Source organism: Diorhabda carinulata, chromosome 4 (assembly GCF_026250575.1).
Source record: "Diorhabda carinulata isolate Delta chromosome 4, icDioCari1.1, whole genome shotgun sequence".
NCBI classification, from domain to species: Eukaryota; Metazoa; Arthropoda; class Insecta; order Coleoptera; family Chrysomelidae; genus Diorhabda; species Diorhabda carinulata.
The window spans coordinates 7,871,351-7,894,207 of record NC_079463.1 but is presented as its reverse complement, the minus strand read 5'-3'; the positions used below and the strand labels follow the sequence as shown (position 1 = coordinate 7,894,207).

Below are 22,857 nucleotides of genomic sequence, written 5' to 3'. Positions count from 1 at the left end.
CGGATGGGTGAAACAACTCTTGCCAAAGAAACTTCAAGAAACCTATTTTTTAGCAGTAAAGTGCCTTTTATATGGCAATTATAACAAAAAGTTATCGTGATAAGTTATTAAGAATCCACATTTAAATCTTTATACAATCTTTTGATTTTTTTATGCTTAGTTCACAAATCGAAAACTAATATTTGCAGTGAAAACTGCCATGGAAAACAAAATTGTATCCAAAACAACAATAATATATTAAAATGAACTGTCAAAAGATTTTTTATTAGAATTTTTTTTAAATACAATGCTAACGCCAAAGGAAGGAGATTATGTATTTTGAACCCGCGAAAAATTGATAAATATGGTTATTTCTATCTTCAGAGAAAGAAATACAAATACTGCGATAATCAAAAGTATTGCTTAGTATTTGATCAAGAGATGTCTTACAACAGTAGAAGAAAAATATAAAAGCTTATGATGAAACTGAAGTCCCTGAAGCAAATTGAGACCAGAGATGCAGATTAGTGAAGGAATAATTAATTATTTGACTACCCTAATGATGGCAACTACTTTCTATTGAATTTTTCTTATCTCATTACCAAAACAACAACAATTATTGTCTGAAAATGTACCAAAATAACTAAATAGTTACTAAAGCCTGAAATGTATAATTATTTTTGATTTAAATTTCGAGGTTAAATAATAAACCTTTAATAAGGACATACAGTTTCTCGTTAGCTTTTTATTTGTATTATGACCTAAAAAAATCTCGTTTATTTAACTAGAAGAAATTTTTTATTAAAATATACATTTCTACAAAAATACTATTTAATTATAGTAAGTAAAGCAATTTCAATAAATCTAGACATTAAATATATCGAAATACATATATATTCATTCCATATATTACCTGAATCTTCTTATATTGAATGATCAACATTACCTCATTGTTTTATATTTCCTCTAAGTTCAACTACTAAGAAAGTGTGGTGAAGTTGTTTCTAATGTGACTTCGAATTTGCAATTTTCTATGAATAAATCGATCTTGTTAAAATTTGAGGAGGAACATAAGAAAGTCCCTTCGCTTCACCTCTGATCATAAAATAAAAAAATAGAAATTTACTATACCAATGACTTTATTATCCGAAGAAAATCGTTTATCATACAAATTTTGACAACAGGCTGGAAAATCTGGAAAATATGACAGGTGATCAACTTATTGTAAACCTGCCTGAGCTGTTGCGGATGTTGCAATAGCAATTGCACACATTTACACGTGCGTTCAAGACGAAAACTTTGTTATCGAAGCGCGCTTCAGACAGTGTAATTGTGGGTGTTAGTGTAAACAATGTGTTCAGTATGAATATCACCAACGGTTTCAGAAGCCAGAAACTCCAACTCTGTGGGTGCGTTATCCTGATGCAACAGAACACATTTGTGGAAAATCTCCAGCGTTTTTTTTTATCACGTCACGTAATTCCAAAACTAAATTGATACTATTAACTAACTTCCACTAATGAGGAATACCGTGTTACTTATCTTGTAAGAATTTCTTTGTCTTTTTTTTTCACTTCATTATAAGACGACAACAAACGTCTTTTAGAGTTTGCATCTGCAAGCAATTTGTGCATAGTCAGTTCAACAATGACAATATAACATATATAACTCTTTCTAACGCATGTATTCAATTACTGCTTGATACAATCCATTTTGATACTGAACTGTTACTTATTGGAGTTCGATTTTCTGGAACCGTTGGTATGATATGATACTGAATACACTACCATTATATCCGGATAAAATATATTCGCACAATTTATTTGATTAGTTTTCTAAAAGATTTTGTATTTCTAAAAAAGATTTTCCCTTTGTTTCTGGCATGGTAAAATAAATACTGATAAATCCAATTGATGAAGCTGCCGCGCATATCCAGAAACACCAATGTAATCCTAAAGTGGTAGAAACCAAGGGAAAACTGAATGTTACGATACTCAGTACTAACGTGTCTATTATTAATGTTGTTGCTACACCAGCAGATCTTACATCCTTAGGAAATATCTCTCCTGCGAATGCCAAAGGTACATTTCCTAATCCAATACCATACGATAATATGTAAATCAGAGTAAAAAGTATTGATATCCATCTAATATTACCAATTAAGTTCGAACCGATATGGTCTAAATAGAAAAAGATACCAAGAAGTAACATCAGAACTGAACAGCCAAAGATGGAACTGAGTATCAATGTTTTTCTTCCCAATTTATCTATATAATATACAGCCGGAAAAAATGATACTAATTTCGTTATTCCGACAAGAATTCCGACAATATCTCCTGATAAACCAGTACCAGCTTTGCTAAAAATTACCGTCACGTAACCCAATATAAATGATATTCCCGATAATTGCTCTACAATAAAAAGTTGGGTACTTATCAAAAAAGCTTTTCTTATGGATTTGCATCTAACAAAGTCTGAAATTTTAGTCAATTTTCGTAATAACATATCATTATCGATTGTTAATTTTATTTTATTGTATTCAAGTTCTATTTCACTGACGTTCTTTCTACCTCTTAAAGTTTCTAAAGCTTTATAACCTTCGGTATTTTTTTGTTTAAATATTAAATGATATGGAGATTCTGGTATCAGTAATGAAAGTAGAATAAATATGATAGAGGGTGTCGTACTTATTAACGATGAATTTTTTAGGCTATAAACTGATCCTAAAATGTAACCTATTAAAATTCCTATTGGCATATGCAATGACATTATACAATTTATTGTTCCTCTATGAGAATCTTGTGCAATTTCAGTATTATACACCGTCAAAGCCAGTACACCTCCATAAGCAGTTATTCCAATTAATGGTAGAAATACATAGTAAACGATGATATTTCTTGCAAAAGCTATCGTTATCAAATTGCAGATGTGTATGGTTGCCATAATTCTCATGGTCTTCTTAGCTCCAATAGTATTCAATACTTTCGCCCAAGGTATGTACATGATAACTGCTGCCAACGATGGTAGTATACTAAGAATAGAGATCTGCATCATTGAAATCGGCTCTCCGAATGGATTGACAATAGAATCATTCGAAAGAAGTTTTGTGAAAGCAGGCGAATACCAAGATATTTGCATACCAGTTGATATCATCAGCAAGTCGGCTAAAACATAGAGAAACACGAATACAATATTAAGTTTCAGGTGTTGAAGATACAGATACAAAATTTATATAATTTATTTATAATTAAGTCTTCGATGTAAAAAAAACAAGTTTTTTAGTGTTATATTCATAAAATTCTATGCAATTTATATGAGACGGTTTGTTTTTGGCCTGAAAGAAGCCAAATTGACTACCGTTTCTCTTAACATGTGGAACTGTTGCATTATCGTGGCGATTCCTTCTTCATATATTGACGTAAGTTTTTTCTTCAATCGATACGATAATATGCCGTACTAGTCAATTTCTTCTTTTTCAAAATATAAAGGTTTATGATGAAGTGATGTACAAAAATTATAAAATGTACAAGGATCAATTAAAAAAAATGCAGAAATATGTCGAATAGTTCATTTTAAGCTGTGTTTTTAAAGTCGAAAAAATGAAAACATCAAATGTGTCAATATTATGACGTCATTATCATTTTTTCTAAATAGAGAGTTATATTTTTTACATTATTGCTTTTTGTTTTTGTAAATCTTAAGAAATAATTTAATTAGAAAAACGAAATAAACTTCATTTTAGTGATAACTTTCACATTCAGTGGATAGTCTTTCAAACAAAAACTATTTCTTATAGGAATTGTCGAACTGTGCCACTATCTAACATAGGCCAAGACGATAGTAGACTTGATTTACAGAGTTTTCGATCATTTACGGAGCTATACAAAAACTTTCATGTCTAAATCGTTCCATTAAGTGTTTTAGATTCTTTTGTCGGTAGACGTAGACTCGACTTTTAAAATGTCACAGAAAAAATCAAAAGAGGTAAGATCAGATGATCTCAATTGATTATTCAATCGATCATTAATGTGATGATCCCACTTCTTATTGGAACCAAACACTGTAAAAAAAGTTTCTCCTATTATCTGAATCTGGAAGTGCCACAATTATATCCGAAAGCACTGCCATTCGAAGATGTTTAGCTGTTAAAGTCCCGATGATTCCAGTAGTGACAATTGTGTCGAATATTTGACCATTAAGAAAATTTGGACTTCAATCACAATGCTTCATTAGAGTTTATGCATTTTGTATAGATGCAGTCTTTATTTCTTTAAAAACTTTTTTAGAAATGACTATTCCAGGTATTTTAGATTTTGGAGCATCACTCACGCTTCTGGTGTTTTTGGAGTTTGGAACAATTCTGTTTATTGTGCTTCTAGCAATTGGAGGTCTTACTAAATGTATTAAATATCATAACATCATGCTTCCTAATGACTCATGTCTATCGTCGTAACCTAGGATCATTAGAATTTCTATCCTTTCTCTTTCGGTTGTAGAAATTCTAATAATAAAATTAGTATGACGCTAATTGAAGACTGTCACTGAAAAACAATTGTTTTACTATATAGACCAATTGAAAAAATGGAAAAAACCATGTTCTTACTAACTAACAAATTTTTCAATCATGTTCTTTTTTACCATACAATCAAAATCAACCAGATATGGTTTTTTATTAATTTTCTTTTTTCTTGTGTGACCTGTTTTTGCATTCTTCTTAATTATGAACGTTACACGCTTTAAGAATTCTGTGCCTTACTTTATCATAACTCTCTATAACGGTATGCTGTGTGTATTTCAATTTTTGAGTATTTACTCGTCCCAGCCGCTTCTCTCTGTTCACTCAGATAACTGCTGTTCTGATTCAGAAGTTTAATGGTGAGGTTTCATGCAATTTCTTCAATTTCGATGCAAAAATCTTTTCTTTACTGTCCCTAAACAGTTCCGCAATATTTCATCTACAATTTTCATAAATTCCTTTTCCTTTTACGATGTAATACAATGCTAATTCACAACTATGCTGAATACGAAATTTGTATCGATTGATTTTGTGTGAAACATCTCAGGCGCGGAATTTAACTTTCAACAAAAACTATTAAAATGTCTTGTTAGGAGAAGCTATGGAAACTCGATACAAAACCCATAGTAATATTTCTATTTAAAATTAATTGGATTTATTTTATAATAAAACAAGTGTCCGTTGATAAATACATTTTTAGGAGCCTCGATTATAAGTAAATTCCATAAAATAAATTTTTGAAAACGTTTTAGTTCATTAATAGATTTCTGTATGCTCTGTGTTAACAATACAATTGGATAGGGATCAGCGAGTCTATTATAGTATTTTACAAGGATATGTCTATTAGTAAGATAGGATTTTAGTAGAGGGTAGACAAAATTTTTTAGCTACTTAATATAATCCTTTATTCCATACTTTGTGGAAAGATTGTGGTCATATCTAGGAAGGCTGCTGACCAGTAACTTTTAGATCCAAAATCTATATTCATTTCCTTGGTTAGTCGATGTACCTGTTCTACCGTGTCTTGTTTATTTTTAAATCCGAATTGATGTCGCGGTATAACATTCATTCACTTCGAAAATATAGTTTGGAAAAACTAAAAAATACGCTTTCAAAGCACATCAAACTTCCATTCTGTATTATTTTAAGCTTATTTTGAAAATAATTTTCCAACTTTTTCGTTTGATATGCTTAAAAAGCGTGCTTTTTAGTTTTTTTTTTCGGACTATATCTTTCAGTTTTTTAATTGATACCACCCTCATACTTCGCTACATATTTATCATATCGTCGAAACTTGTATAGAGCAATAACGGTGTAGTTGTTAAGGTTGTCGGAGTGCTTAATTTCCAACACGCAGATCGGATGTTCGAATCCTCTAAGCCAATTTTTTATTAAATAAGCCTCTTGCTCTTAGTCCAAAGGAGAGTTGCACACAAACAAACAAACAAAACCATATAACCATAAGCTAATATAAGCGTGTTAAAATGCTATTCTTTCTATGTAGATGATTTTAATAGTTTAGGCACTATAGGTAAGACGCTAATAGATCTGCAAGATGTTGATATTTCTCTTGTTTTGAGATGAGGGCTAATTTCAAGGTATTGAGGTATTTATATATTCATTTTATAACTCTTGCAGCACCTTATTAGAGATTAGGTCAATATTTGTCATTTCATCTGAGATGCTTTGATTTGCAGTAGATCCATTTAATATGGTACATCCATAGTTTGTTTTTTCACTTCCTCCTTCATCTAGTATATATCGTGGGTATAAAATGTCTGCTTTATTTTTGTCACTCCATCAAAACAATATAAACCAAAAACATAAATTTTCGTTATTGCCTTAAATTTGGTATGACCAAAATGAAAGAACAGAGAAGTTTAGCTTTAGAATTCATCTTTATTCTCCGACGTGATTATTTCCATTGATAATAAATCAAATAAAGGTTTACCTGTTAAGCTGCAAAAGTAGGTGTACCATGGAACTTGATTCAATTTTTTAACCACAACGAGAGTTTTGGGATTATGTACATTAAACATTTCAATTTGGATTTATTATTATCACTGATAATAATGAAGTTGTGACCAGTAATGATTGCAAACATAACTATTTATTACTACCTTATTAGAATAACGAGTAATTATGTTCAGTAGAAACATACTTGCGCGTAATAATTAGCTATATTAGTATAGCCGCTTTCTAAATAAATCTTTGCGATATTGACCTAATTTTTTTCATAAAAAATATACGTAGCTGGTTGGATATGTTATACAGATTTTTCTTGTTTCCCAAATAATGATAATGAAATCATAAGAGAATCGGTGGGTTGCAGAGGTTGTACCTAAGGAACATAAGTAACGTATGTTCCAATAAAGTCAAGTTTATGTTGCATTCTAAATATTCTAAACTCCATTGCCAATAATGACATTCCAACAAAATCTTCCAATAGCCCCCTAAAATTAGAGGTCCAGACGGATAGCTCACTTTCAAATCATCTTTATATTTTTCTTCCAGCTTCTCATTTCCTTAGTGAAATTCCCAGATTGTTGTCTTGGAATCAACCTCAAACAAGATGTATGAATGTAGTTCTCATAGACCAGACGTCACACTGTTTAAAAAATAGATTAATAGGTCACCAATCCATGAAATATCAAAACCACGAAATATGAAAAAATAATTCGAATATAAAGATTAAAGAATTCTTAAAACGGAATCAAATCAACGGAAAGAAAATTTTTAGAAATGGTTGATATATATAGGAATGAGAAAGCTATCAATGATAAAATGACCTAAACAACTTAAAAAACTACGAATCATTTAATTCATAGCTGCTACAAATTTTTTAGATGTAACACTAAGAAAAATTCATTATTCATGATTGAGGTGTACTATTGATTAATATAATCATACAAATTGTCAATGTCAAGTCATATTTTGTTAAAACCGAAAATAAGATGAAACGCCAATTATTTATCTTGATTTTAAACTATGTTCTGGAACAGTTAGTGATATTCATAATGAATGATGCGTCTGATGCGCATTTCGATAACCAAGTTAACGTCTTCAGAGAGGTAAACGGTTTACCTCAAAAATATGTAGCGATTGTAAGCTCAAATTTCAGTGTATTTATTTCAACTTTAAAAATATCGTTAATCCAAAAAGAATTAGTATTATTGGATATGTATTAAAAATACGTTTCAAACTAGGTGTCACTTGTCACCAATTTCCAATTTGTAGTTATTTCGTAGACTCTAAAGTAAGGTAAACTATAAATGGGCTTTTAGAGTTCAAATTTGATCTCAATAGATAGAGCGACTCATTTCTTTCATACCTCAGGGATGATTTCATGTGGCTACGAAAAAGTGTCAACTCATTTTTTTATCAATTTAATGGGTTATTTGTTAAATTAACCGTAACTTTTATTTGCCTATAGTGTTTACACATCTCATTTGATTTTTTTATGATGCAGTATACCTGGACCGGCTTTATGAAAAACAATTTAGAGACATGTATTGAATAATTCAACGTGTTTAATATTTTTTAAATGCAATAAGTGATTTTAAAACTACTTAAATAACCAATGGAAACGGCATGTGAAAAAATGTTGTCCCAATTTTATTCATAGTACAACTATAATATGGAAGCACAAGATAAGGTATTAACAAATTTTGTAAATTTGAAATATGGTAATCAACGGGCTTGAAACCAGAGGATTATGAACGCTATGAAATAAGACCTTCTAATAAGACGTTCTATCCACCTGTTGCCACAAACATTATTTAGAAGTTGTCTCACCGCCAATTAAAAGGAAGAGATGTCATCTAGACGAACAACATCCTATAGATAGCCAACACGATCACTTTGGTTGATATACATCCATTAATATTATTTAAATATACTCTCATTTTTAATTATTATGGGGAGAATGGGGTCTTAGAAATGAAAAAAAAACAATCGATTTATTATTACATTCCAAAAAATAAAAAATACATACATATAGATAAATACATGTACGTACGCATACATAAGCGTATCATATACTCACATTTCTAGAAAATGTGGATAGAGGTTTCGTTTTCTGCGCCACAGAATCTGCAGACTACATTATCTGCTATGTATAAGTGTCCATTGAAGCAACAGTGCCCTCTTAAATATTTGTATGCCAATATAAACAAGAAATCATCACCTTTTAATCTTTCATCTACACCTTTCAAAACTCTATCAATTTTTTTCACATAATTGAATAAACTTGTATTTATTATAATATTTAACAAGTTAGTTTGCTTTTCGAACGTGTGATAGTTATCACAATAAACTACTGGAGATGCAATGCAAGTGCAGTTTCTCATAAAAATGCAGTATGCTTCTTAGATAAAAATTACATGTATGGAAATTGAAAGGTTTACGAGTCTTTCTTCTTCGTCCGTCTACTCTAATGGGACATAATGGAGTACTCGTATGTCTACAAATATTATTAAATATAGTTATATAGACACTTATGACGACCATCTTGTGAGTCTATTATACCCACTTGTTTCTGATGTTTGAAGGTATCGTTGAAGGGGTTCTTGTGGTGGAAACCAAAAGTTAGGAAAATGTAGGGAATGACACCGCACCCTTTATTAACCCCAAACCTTTGCCATCTTGTTTTACACAAAGAGCTGACATTTTTTGGACTTATTTCGAATTTCCTATTATGTTGCCCGTAATACCGGCCCGGGTTAGACAGACAGTCCTTAAGCATTAACTTTAATATAATTAACTTTCTTTGAATATAAATAATATAGATTAGTAAATATTTATATCCTTACGTTTTAGTTATCTGACCACAATTTTAGACACACATTTCAGGTATCAAAATAACTGTACGTGAATAAAACGGAAACGCTTGTCGGTAGGCATCCGCCCCAGATCAACTACGCATTATAACCCCTAGTGTTACCTATCGTCAAATCTATAAACGTGTTAGTTGTGCTCATGAACCAAGAGAGAACGCCAATTTCCTAGTTCAGCTAATACCAGTCGAAAGCTTGATGAAAGAAAAATTAAAAATCCAATGAGCTGAGTAAACACTATAGTCAATTGAAATTTATGGTCAATTGGACAAATCATCTTGTAAATTAGTAAAGAGCCTTTTCTGGCACTTTTCAGTAGCTTCATGATATGTTCCCTAAGGGGTTCTACATATGGTAAAAGTATGTAAAGTCACTCATCCTAAATATATTGTAAAGAACTTCTTTTTTGTATAAATTCAAATAACTAGCCACTGTGGTTTCATACTAACATTGACATACAAATATGTCAATTAGTAAATTTCGTATAATATATTTCAATAGATATTGATTGCAATGAAGTTATTCCAAATGAATATGTAATCGAATTGTTGAAAAAATTCAAGGATGGAATTGGTAAACATTCCCAGTAATTATCTTTCATTGATAATAAACTGATTGTGTGAAACACGCTGATACCATTAGGTTGGGCTACGTCAGTTCAAAAAGCCATAAACAAAAACGACTCATTTGTAGAAATTCCATAATTGAAAATTGATAGCCAATTCCTATACAGGGTGTTGATTTGAAAAATTATCACACTCTATATTTCAACTCAGTCTTCAGAAATATGCAGACACGTCACCCTTAAAGAAAACGTATTTGTTATTACAAAAATCGGGCCCAAAATCTCGATACTCAATTTTTTCCATTTTAAGAAAAATATGCACAACAAGTATTAACATCTATCGGCAATGAATAGTCGGCAGTATGGCATCTCCATAGATGCGTAAGGTTCTATGGGACTACTTGAAATGCTTCTGTCAATCGAAACTTCTAAGTACCATTCTTTATATTAAAGGCTTAGAAACGATCGGTATTTATCGTGAGATATCTGGGATGTAGCACAATTGAATGATTGGAAAGTCATTATTCAAAAATTTTCCGCCGGTAGGAAATTTATAACAAAAATGAACGAAATCAACCGTAACAAAAAATGATCAGACATAAAGTTTTTTGACAAGCCTATAGAATGGCAATACTGGACATCATCTCTACTGTACGGTAGTAAGGTGATGTTGCTTATTTGAGAAAACTTCAATGAGCTACTCAAAACAGTAACATGCTGAGTAAAGGTATTGTTTTGCGCTATGAATAATTCTCGTGCATGCAGCTGATGAAACCTGAGACATATTCAGGAAATTTGGTTCTAAACAACTTTTGATCGTTCTTTCTTCAATCCAGATATATCGAACAATACCATCACATGCTCTTCTGTTGAAGAATCACTTTTTCATGGAACGCCATGACAAGAAACATGACCTTACGATTGTGTTAGAGTGATTGTGGCAATAGGATTATTTGGAGACTGAGATCAAATGTTTACTGTACGATATAGTAGAAATTATGTGGATTAAAATATAAATTTCATCCTCTATAACTGCTGTTTTATTGTGGTGAACATCATGAATCGCACCAGGTATTCATTTTGAAACATTCAACGACAACAATAGAGTTAAACTATATTTTTAGTTTGGAAAATTTCAAATATTCACAAACCCAATGAATATTAATATACTTTTTATTAATACAGGGTGATTCATTAAAAATGTCCAATCTCTGAACTGTAGATTCTAGACCTCAAAATATGATGTTTCTGCTCAACATGCCTTATGCAAATATTGCTAGTTTCCGAGATACGGGGTGTTCAAAGTTTAAAATTGGCACTTTCACGTTTTTTGGCATGAGGAATCATAATTTGAACTCTAATTTAACATTGCTAATAGAGGGCGCTAGTTACACTTGTTTGTGTTAAATCAAAGTAAACTTTTTATGGGCTAAACTTACAACTAAAATAATAAAAAAACATTAAAAAGCGTTAAATTCTACAAAAAAAAGTTTTTTATTTTATTTTATTATTTTATAATTTTATTATTCCTTAAATATGTAACAATAACAAATTTGTAAACAAAAATAAAAAACTTCAAAGCTAATGCTCAAAATGCCCACCATTTACTTCAATACACTTTATGATTCGCTTTCGTAAAGATCTCTTAATATCAAATAATCCTTGTCTATTATTTTCAATTTCAACCGCGGCTTCTTCTATTTTCCGTCGCAGTTATGGAAGAGAAGTAATTTTTTCTTTGTAAACTAATGCCTTCATTTGCGACCAAATTGAAAAATCCAAAGGATTTAAATCTTGGTGGCCAAGCAAACTCACTTCCACGACCAATCCGTCGATGCGGAAACTGTTCGTTTAATTATTGACGAACTTGTAAAGAATACTGTGGTGGTGCTCCGTCGTGCAAAAACCACATATTTTGTCTTAAAGCGAGAGGTATATCCTCTAGTAATTCGTGTGAATGTTCTTGAAGAAAATCTAAATAAAGAGGTCCATTTAAATTGGTTGGCAGTTCAAAAGGACCTATTAAATACCCACATATTACACCACACCAAATGTTAACCTTAAACTCGTGCTGAAAATGTGTTTTCCTCATAGCATGTGGATTTTCAGAATCCCACAAATGATTATTTTTATAATTAAATATTCCTCGTCTGGTAAATGTTGTCTCATCAGTAAAAAGAATTGTATCCAGAAAATCTGTGTGAACATTTTGTTTATCTTGCAAAAAATGGGCAAATTATAGACGCTTAGGTAAATCTTGAGGTAATAAATTCTGAACAGGAATGTAATGATATGGATGCAATTTTTTCCTTTTCAGTATTCTAAAAATAGATAATTGGCTTATACCTGTTTGCAGACTTAATCGGCGAGTACTGATATCTGGATTCTCCGTAACAAAAATTAAAATTTCATCTTCTTCATCGGCAATGATTTTTTTTTTGTAGCACCGTGCTCAGTTTTAGAGTGTAAAGGCCCCGTTTCACCAAAGCGGTTGTAACGATTTCGGTACAGTTTGTAATTGGGTTGCCTTCGATTTGGGTATAATTGTGAATATCTTCGAGCCGCAGCTGGACCACTATATTTTGACTGAGCCAACATACAACTCATATCGCGCATCTCATTATTGGAAACATCGTTATGCCTTGGCATTATTTGATAAATAACTATTATGCTTGTTATTTTTTGTTTCTATACAAACTGTCTAAAAGCGACACAAGCCTCTTTGAAAAGAAAACGACTTAATTCACGAATGTGATTTTGATATTAAGAAATCTTTACGAAAGCGGATCATAAAGTGTATTGAAATAGAAGTTTTTTATTTTTGTTTACAAATTTGTTATTGTTACATATTTAAGGAATAATAAAATTTTTTTATGAAAAAATTAAAATTTATTGAACTTTTTAGAAGCAAATAATTCGATAACCGATTGAGTTACACGAATCAAAGAAGAATAACTTTTTTTTGTAGAATTTAACGCTTTTTAATATTTTTTTATTATTTTAGTTGTAAGCTTAGCCCAAAAAATATTACTTTGATTTAACACACACAAACAAGTGTAACTAGCACCCTCTATTAGCAATGTTAAATTAGAGTTCTCATGATTCCTCATGCTAAAAAACGTAAAATTGCCAACTTTCAAAGAGAAATTGTGAAAACATAAATAATTATTGCGAAAATCAAAATTTAAATTTAAACTTTGAACTCGGAAACTAGCATAAGGCATGTTGAACAGAAACATCATATTTTGAGGTCTAGAATCTACAGTTCAGAGAATGGACATTCTTAATGAATCACCCTGTATAATCATCACTGATAATGCAATAACTAATCGACTTTAGCAACAATTGAGTCAATTATTGTCACACAACTTGTGAGAGAATTGACTCCTAGAATATTCATTTATATTCATCTATATATAATCGCTTTCAATTTTAATGTAATTATAATTTTTGTGAATTATTCATATTTTTTTATATCTGAAAAAAAACAAAGACGATTTTCAGGAGTTCGAGCAGGTCGTTAAAGAAGTGAGCAGAGTTTCTGGATTACTTTGCAGCTTAATTATTTGTATGTGTGAAATTATTAGCTATTTAGTGCTATCGTGAATTGGAAACAATATTTATTTAACGGTTATTCTTATGATTAAATATTTAATTGCGAAAATTTTGAAATTAGTCATGAAACTTACTTAGCAGAATATATTTATAAACACAAAATCATTATCAAAATAAATTATTATGGTCAAAATTATTTATTACGATTTTAATAATTGTTGTATATGTTAAAAAATGCCTACCTGCAGGCTACTTTGGAACACTGATATAATATTTTACGAAAAGTGGATTTTTATACGAAAATAACCCGGAGCATTCAAATATATGTGTAATGGAATAATTAAATCATAAATAGAAATAATATTGATAAAAATTTATTTTTTTCATGATTGTTTCGAAATTAATCTACAATTGAGGAGTCATTTTTATTTCTTTTTTAGATATTCCATTATCAAGATATACGGCCATTGGAAAATAATTACTTCCATCTAGATTCCACAAAAAGTTTGGTATGTAATTTAGTGATATTTTTTATTGATTTTATTGTATTTTTTGTTTTAAATATTCACTTTCAGTATTTGTTAAAAATTTGGAAATTTTTGTTTAAGAGCAAGTAAATAATGGAAAAGTATTGTTTCTTATATTATTGAAATCAAACTAGGCTTTCTCAATATTTTCGAAAATAATATTTATTTGATCTATCGAATAATTTTTTCTATGACTCTATGACCGATTGAAGAAACAAAAATAGTTTATATGATTGTTAAAATTTACAGGTCAAATAATTATTAGACGCCAGAATATAAATTCCTTCAATGATACTTTTAATAAAAAGGAGCCGGAAAATAGTATAGTATTATTGGTTTATCAAACTAAATTAAAACCAATAAATCTATAATCTCGATTAGTAATGTCAGTACCTTCTAGATTATAATTTCTTTATAATCTTTATAATTGAGTGTGTAGATTTTCAAAACAGAGCAACGAAATGTTTTTCTATTCATCTGATTAAATGGAAATCTAAACGATGTCAGGCAATTTTGGTGTAAGAGGCATTACCTTCCAAACAAATTAATCATTCTCCCAAGTTTTCCTTGCACAATGTGGTCTTGCATTTTTGTACAGAGTAACGTCTTTTCTTTTGACAATCGCCGGAAAATTTTTGGTTAAAGATCCATTCACTCGATTCATTTGTAACAATTAAAATTAGTATCAACAATTTGCAGTTCAAGGATGTAAACCCAGGATTGTAGTACTTCGAGGTACTTTATATGAAAAGAGTTAATGCTTTTTCCTTCATTATACATGACCATTTTTGATCTTTTATGATCAAGCAAACAGAAACGATACTCTGTATGGTGGCGTTAAAGCAATACGTTGAAGCAATAGTTGCTTTGCTCTCTTCATATAACATGGAACCCAAACGCTTGCTCTCCTTATTTTCCAAATGTATTATGAATATTCCTGCGTGGTCGACGAAGGTTAAGTGAAGAAATCGCTGTCACTTTTGACCTTAGCATATAGTTGTCTATTGTTTTTGGTCAAACTGATCTAAAGAAGTCGGAGAGAGAACACAAAAAATCACTTTTGAAATTAACGAACATCTAACATACTGGGATAGAAATTTCAAATGTTTTTGGTCGCGGTGGTTGCGCACTAATCTTGCGAAACTGAAAAATATACAATTCCGGATATTTTCCTTCTGTGTTTTGTTAGCCATTCTCTTCAAATTGTACAATATGTAATTTATTATTTAATAATTTAGAAGGGAACAAATCGAACGAATGACAAGCAAGTGTCAAAAAGCGCATTAACGGCACTACTTTCCACTCCCCTGTATTATGTATGTTATCGATTATTGCTAGATTATTAGACTTAAAGTGCTCAAACAAAAGTTTCAAATTTTTTGGAAAAATCATGAACCTACTATTTCTCATTCATAACCAGTAATTCAATGTAATACAATTCCATTGTATTGTTTTCTAGGTTTGCCCATTGTAGCCTCGTCACTATTCCAATGGATAGCAAATTAGTGGAAAGTGGATATAGTGCTATCCATCATAGATTAGAAAGAGTACATTGGCGAATGTTATTCTGTAGTTTATCAGGTGAGGTTAAATTCGAAATCTATTAGTTGTCGCACCCTTATATTTACAGATGACCAAAATTTCTCTCTAAGTAGCATGTCTTTTTGATCAGCTACTCATATTTCTTATGGCATGATATTCTATTCTAATATTTGGTGAATACTTTGGATGAACAACCAGAAATAAAATTTAGCTTAGCCGAAGTTTCACAGTTTCACGACATCAAGTATCAGAGCGTCGTTGTGTGACTTGATCTATTTTAGATGATTAATATACCTTTTATATTATTCAATTCAAAGATAAGATTTTGTCTTATCGCCCGTCTCTGATGGCACAACAAGAGTTGTAAAATAATCATTCGAAATGTGGTAGTACGGTTTTTATCTGATTTTTTTCATTTCTTTTAGAACTAATATCGGAAGGGTTCATTCAGTTTTTCGTTCTCCATAACTTGTCTCCTCCAATCAGCGTTCGAGACACAATTGTTATCAATTTTTTACGGTCCAGATCTGCTTGGTTTAAAATCAAAATCATATTTCTATACCATTCCTCAAACTCATTGATCAACTAAATTTTTTTATGTGACAAATGACGGAGTAATATTTGTAACAATGACTTGAAATCAACTTTCAAACACTGCTTCAACTATTTTCTATATTTATTATTGGAAGGATTTAGTGTTATGGAACCGGTAAAATATGGATGAAATTAGTTATTTCTTTGTCCAGTGGAAGGTATCCTGATACTGCAAGGAACAAAAGTACAGATGACAGAAGATAGTTGACAAACAGACACTCAAATTATGTAATGGCCAAAAGTACCGTTTGGTGTTCGATCAAGAATTTTCTAACAAAAAAAAGCATTTATTACAAGAGAACATAAACTTATTGCAGATATTTTAGTTGCTATAATTTCGGTTCTGTTTAATTGAGAACTAAATATTTGTTCTGCTTAAACCACAAATTACGTCTTCGAAAGTCATCCCTATTACGCAATTAAAGTGAGGAAGCAGTATTTTCGAAAAGTATATGTTTAATCGTCAGGCTTCTCTTTATTAAAAGAGCGTTGAACAAATTCTGCAGCTTTCTCAAAATATTCGACAGACTCATTTCTTTAAATTTGAATGTTGCCATGCTCATTCTACACAATTGATTATCTACTGATTGGTAAAATAGTTAGTTTGGTGGTAGATGATATGGGTGAATGAGTGTGAATGTTGACTTTATCTCAGACCTAACAATATTTTTTTGCATGGGAAGGTATCGAATAGATAGTTTATTGATTTTGAATAATAGTGAAAAACAGAATACACATCAATTACTAAAGAGCAAGGACAGAAAGCTTTTGGACCTTTCCGAAAAAATATTAAGAAATACTCAGGTTTAAGAGGAGGTTTAGTGATGCCTACCATAGCTTTTTAGCTTAGTTTTATTTGAATAAAAATTTGAAATTATAGTTGACAACTGATTTCGAAATTTGGTATAGATATTGATTCTAAACAACTTTTCCCAATAACTTTTTTTGATATTTGAAGAATTACTTCACAGGAAAATAAATTTTTTCGATATAAACTTGTTTTTAGAATCTCAATTTATGTTTGTTTTTTGTGAAGCACGAATCCAGAATTCTTTTTAGCTCCATCCATTTTTCAAAAAGTATGTTCTCAGAGTGTTATTTATGACTTATTAACGGAAGAGTGACTACTATGTGATGTAACTGGAAAAAATATCTCTTTTGTGCAACTGTTATTTGACATTTCTGCATCTCTATTGATACGTGGATGTAAACTTTTTTCAGTATAAAATTAATTCACCAAATAAACATGAAATATTACTTTTTGAAGGATTTATATTTTACAGAGTCAATTATTAATAGATGGTTCATCATAAAAGATGTTCCATGCTCCGGATGAAAGACGTGAGATATGTTTTGAAGAGTTGATTCCACAAATTTATCAGATTTTTTCATTTGTTTTGAAGAAGATGGACAATCCAATATTTTGTTAGAAATTTCAATTTTGTTAATAAAACTACTCGTATCTCCTATATATGATTCTGCTACTTATATAAATTTTTCGGAAAAACAGTTTTTGGTTTCTTGAACGTATGTTTCTCGAATTGAACTCGATCGTAAAGTTTTTGGGGCACAATGCTGAATCCAAATGTGATATATTTGACGTTTGTAATCAGGTGCACAAAATTTACGATCGTAAGTCACCGTACACAATTTCTTTTATTTTCGTTAGCGTATTGCCTTCCAAAAACAAGTATTTAATGACTGGTATCTTAGACTACTTTTCTATATTTTGAATTACAGACTAAATTTTTCTCAAATCTCCGTTGTTTCATTTGATCAGCCAATAATTTGGATATGATTTAGGCTTTTGATATTCATCAGCATTCTTCATGTTATGTTTTTGTTAGTTCTGTGAATATGAAGATACATCACTCATCATTCAAATATCTTTTTAAGATTATCGCCATATGGCAACGCAAAGCAGTTTTTTTAAATGCGTCTTGCATATTGACGTAAGCGAATTTTTTAAATTATAATGTTATTGTTTACAACTTTTACTATTGACGTCGCCTGAGTAATTTCAGTGTTGGACTTTCCACAATTCCTTATCAACAAATGATAATGAACACAACACTTGGGCATAAAATTTGAACCTCACTCATATTTTTTTTACTTTGATCGATGATTTTTAGTAAAAATAAGTAACAAAAAATATTGATTCAAGTAATTCGAATATTTTACGAGATAATGACAATCCGAAACAAAATATGGAAATATGAGAAAGTTGTCCTATGAATTTGAAATTTAGAATTTCCGTTTTTAACGTCGAATAATAATAGGTGAACATACTTGAATTCTATTTGTGTTGATAGCGCTTTTACATCTGTGGAATGGCCTCATGGAACTATTCCCGATGCCCATCGCTCTTAATTCTCAAGACGAAAATCCATATATGGGTCTAGGAAATACTTGAGTGACAAGTTGCATTCCAATGCGTTACAAGCAAACAAATCGCTCGCTAACAAGATCTCTGTACATCTTACTTGTATGATTAGACAGAAAATGTATAACAATGTTTTTATAGATCTTTCAATTTTTCATCAAAGGATGTGAGGACAAAAAATTGAGTACAAAGTGTTTGTTTTAATCCAATTATTTTCACTTCACATTTTATATGACTGGATTAGCATCCTATTTGCTCGTTATCCTAAAATTTGTTTTTAAATGTTGCAATAAATTCTGAAACCATAAATCTGGCGTTTGACGGAGTTTGCGAAAAATTCTATTTCAGAATGAACGTTTCGTGTTTTTCTTAGTTAGTCACACGACTTATTGAGTGATCTTATTTTGGCGATTACAGAATGTCTCGAAAGACAAATGTATACTCAAAAACCGCCAACCATACCAGCATTTTGTGTCTTTTGAAATACACTTCTGAATTCATCTCCCTGACAATAATAATAAGACGCCGCTTTTCTAAGGTGAAATTTGACTCATCGTTGATAATGATTTTCAAACCATAAGCGCTAACTGCTACTACGTTTTGATTTTCCCTCCTCTTATTACTCCTCAGTATATTTGGGTGCCATTTTTCTTGATTTTAGAACTACATTCGGTTACTTTATATTGCTGCTTACATATTTCTTATCGATTAAAAAATTTACTGACCAATTTCCGTACACTCACTCCCAGTGAACCAAAGCTCTCTCTTTTTCTAGTAATCGAAATACCTGTCTCAACAAGCCGACAGATATTGTAAATTATTGTCTCACTATTCCCATTCTAACAAAGGGTTTAATTAATCTATATTTTGTTCATGAAACATGGTTGGTGGTTCGTTTTCTTCTAAATTCTCCATACTTGAAACTAACCTTTCAGTAGAGAAGTAATGTTTATTTGGGTCATTTGACAACTGCCAAATTACGAATTCTTTGTCACCACATCCATATTGTATCTTTCATCAACTCCCTAATTTCTTACTTGTATATAAAAACGGTCATATTGCAATATATCGTCTCAAGTTTTGGAGATATTCGCGTAGGCCAAACTTTTGATATGATAATGGTGCCGGAGTAATAAGGCGAAAACTTTGAAATCTACACAAATTTTGAAAGAATATGCACATATTTGAGTGTTTCCAAAAGTAATTATATGTCATAGGTTTCTTCCATATAAGCAGCATTGATTAAAGGTACACTACCTTTAACTAGTTCCAAAAGAGTCAAGAATACAAGATAAAATTTCATTTTTAAATTCTTCATCCCCTCATTTATAATATTATGATACAATAAGTCTCCAGAGAATAATTTAGATTGAAGGGCTCGTCCCGATTTCAAACATGTCTTATTTTAGTTTAATGATGAAGAAAATTGAAACCCACATTCATCACAAATGTAATTGGTGTAGGTGAAAAGTCAATATGAAGTACTTGTCGTGTAGGTGACTGTAAATTAGGGTAACTCATTACAGTGCCTTACAGAATATATGTTTTAATAAGTGGAAATTCTCAAAATATCTCGGTATATTATTATATGGAATATATAACACGAATTTTGCGAAGGAATATTTACAACAAAGTTAATATATGGATATATGGAATAACTTAAATAACTGAGAATTATTTGTGTCTATTTTTATATTTTCTTTGTCAACAACTCATTGTTTTTAGGCTTTTTATTAGTTTTAAAATGAATAATTGGGGTATGCAAATATTGTTTCCCATTTACTTAACGTTTTATGAACTTAACGACTCTTACAATTCTAATCAATTTCAATCAAATCTGTATAACATACCAAAAATTACTCAATAAGTGGGTCTTTCCTATCCTTTATTCTTTATCTTCTTATTTCCATAACTCGCTTAAAATGGTGACATCGAAATTCACGACTCGATTTCACTTGTTATAAGTTAGTTTAAAAATGCCCTATAAAGCACCTCACACTTTTATAATAGTGATAATAATGTTTTCAATAGTAATTTTATTCTTATTAATTATTTTTTATTTTTCAGTTTCATTATTGTTAAAGCATGCTTCTTAGTTTTCCCTTTCTAATATAACTAACTCTAAAAGTGTGTTTCTCAATGTTTTTAAACTATATCTAATTTTTTTCATTTCAAACCCGTCACCAACATGTACAGATATGTTGATGGCGGCATTTCGATTTTGTGAGTTTGGGACTGCGTGCATACGTAATTCTCTCCAGCGCTATCTTTCCAACTCTCATGCAAAGTATTTAAATTAGGGTTCAAAACTTTCTAATTGCCACTCTTTCCTATCTTCTTTGCTCTTCTTAGTGAGTCCATTTCCGTTGCTACCACTTTTTTTCTTTAGTTGTTTATTTATTCTCCACGTTTTCGATCCATAAATCATGTACTCCTAACCAATGCATTGTGGCATTGTGGATCCTCAGTTTTCGTTGTTTTCCTGTTTAAGTATTCCCCAGTATCTATCATGCGATGCAAAAAATCCATCAATCATGACGACCTGTCAGTATTTGACAGGTGTGCAAAACTTAAATTTAATATGATCGCTTAAAGAAGGGCACAATTGAGGCCAAAGAGTCAGTTATAAACAAACAAATAAAAGGTGTTGAAACAGTTTAAGTTTAATAAGTAGAAAAATCAGTTTAATAATTTAATATCGTTATGGACTGCTATGGCAGTTTGCGTTAGAAAGAAATTATATTTTCGCCATATGTGACACATAAAAGAGATAATAAGAAACAATTTGAATGAAAGTTTGAACAGAGAAATTTTTATCTTCCTAATATATTTTCCCAATCCTATTTTTTTCCTGAACGCGTCATACAACCCACGTTCACGAATACGATAATTTTACGAACCTCCGCTCACAACCAGTATCTAATATTGTTATTTTATTTCAGCTAACTTACTAGTAACATCACTCGGACTCTTGATATCATGGTACTCGCCAGTTATTCCTAAGCTAATGTTAAACAACACAGACGTCAATCCTTTGGATAAACCAATCTCTGCTCTCGAAACTTCCATAATCACTGTAATTCCAAGTATTGGAGCAATAATATTATTTCCATTTTGGGCATATATAGTTGACAGAATAGGAAGAAAAACAACCATGAGGATGATAAGCTCCATATTAATTTGTAGCATAATAACAACGGCTTTCGCTAGAAACATTAATACATACTATATTTCTTTACCTCTTACTGGGATTTGTGTAAATGGAGGATTATTAACAGCGTCCGTATATAATACTGAAATATCAAAAGATTCCAATAGAGGGATGTTCAATTGTATAATGATGATGCATATTCCGATAGGAATTGTATTAGGTTATATTTTTGGATCAATTATGAGTGTCAAATGTCTGAGTTTGTTATCTACTATACCACCTATTCTTTTTCTTTTTGCATCCTTCTTTCTACCAGAGTCTCCATATTACTTATTGCTCAAACAAAATTATTTGGAAGGAACTAAAGCTCTAGAAATATTAAGAAGTACAACTAATCCGAGAGAAATAGAATCAGAAATTAAGAAAATCAAAGAAATCATTGCATCTACAACTTTAAGTAAATCACGAACTATAAGGGAAATTTTTAGCAATTTTGCCATTCGGAAAGCTTTTTTGATAAGCATCCAAATCACTTCTATTGAACAATTGTCTGGATTATCAATCATATTGATATATGTATCACCAATATTTAACAAAGCTGGCTCTGGTTTGTCAGGAGATTCCGTTGGTATAATTGTAGGAGTACTTAAATTGGTAACCTTTTCTTTAGCAACTTACCATTCAGATAGATTGGGAAGAAGAAAGTTGATCCTCATATCGACTCTTTGTTGCGCATTCCCTATGTTCTTTCTCGGTTTTTATTTCTACCTCGATCATATCGGTTCTCAAGTACTAAACAATTTCAAATGGATCTCTGTAATTTTGGTTGTGATATATATAATTTCATATTCTATAGGATTAGGTAACGTTCCGTTAACTTTCGCGGGAGAAGTTTTTCCCGAAGATATGAGAGCTTTGGGTGTGTCTTTAGTGTTAATAGTAAACCAATCAATCATGTGTATCGTAATTTTCGCTTTTCCTTTAGTGTCCGTTCATTACGGACCACACTGGTGTTTTTGGATTTGTGCAATGTTCTGCGTTATTGGATTTATAAGCATGTATCTTACAGTGCCTGAAACGAAAGGTAAATCATTTTTAGAAATACAACATCTTTTCAAAAAGGCGTGACCAAGTTATTTCACATGTATTCTCAATTTTATCTATTGTATATCGTTTAAGAATATGAAATATATTTTCAACATTTGATAAA

At 30.9% G+C, this 22,857-nt stretch overlaps 2 protein-coding genes across 5 annotated transcripts; one reads left to right on the top strand and one right to left on the bottom strand.

The window, feature by feature from the left end:
- Positions 1 to 754: 754 nt before the first annotated feature.
- LOC130892531 (facilitated trehalose transporter Tret1-like) lies at positions 755 to 6,599 on the bottom strand. Its single transcript, XM_057797986.1, has 2 exons — positions 6,447 to 6,599; positions 755 to 3,143 (listed from the first exon to the last, which is right to left on the bottom strand). Exons 1-2 carry the CDS (start codon positions 6,532 to 6,534, stop codon positions 1,807 to 1,809), a joined length of 1,425 nt encoding a protein of 474 aa, XP_057653969.1. The 5' UTR covers positions 6,535 to 6,599; the 3' UTR covers positions 755 to 1,806.
- A 6,648-nt stretch (positions 6,600 to 13,247) lies between these two features.
- On the top strand, positions 13,248 to 22,857 carry LOC130892526 (facilitated trehalose transporter Tret1-like). 4 transcript variants are annotated; one of them, XM_057797979.1, is made up of 4 exons: positions 13,248 to 13,423; positions 13,891 to 13,959; positions 15,437 to 15,558; positions 21,439 to 22,857. In XM_057797979.1, exons 3-4 carry the CDS (start codon positions 15,468 to 15,470, stop codon positions 22,773 to 22,775), a joined length of 1,428 nt encoding a protein of 475 aa, XP_057653962.1. In that variant the 5' UTR covers positions 13,248 to 13,423; positions 13,891 to 13,959; positions 15,437 to 15,467; the 3' UTR covers positions 22,776 to 22,857. The 4 variants fall into 4 exon arrangements, with proteins under 4 accessions (XP_057653962.1, XP_057653961.1, XP_057653963.1 ...); XM_057797978.1 differs by having other exon boundaries at positions 13,248 to 13,463; XM_057797980.1 differs by having other exon boundaries at positions 13,259 to 13,332.

Coding starts and splice junctions, on each gene's coding strand:
- LOC130892531 (XM_057797986.1), bottom strand. CDS start 6,534: ATGTTTAATGTACATAATCCCAAAACTCTCGTTGTGGTTAAAAAATTG. Junction 3,144..6,446: donor CTACTTTTGCAGCTTAACAG/GTAAACCTTTAT, acceptor TCTATGTTTTAG/CCGACTTGCTGATGATATCA.
- LOC130892526 (XM_057797979.1), top strand. CDS start 15,468: ATGGATAGCAAATTAGTGGAAAGTGGATATAGTGCTATCCATCATAGA. Junction 15,559..21,438: donor GTTATTCTGTAGTTTATCAG/GTGAGGTTAAAT, acceptor ATTTTATTTCAG/CTAACTTACTAGTAACATCA.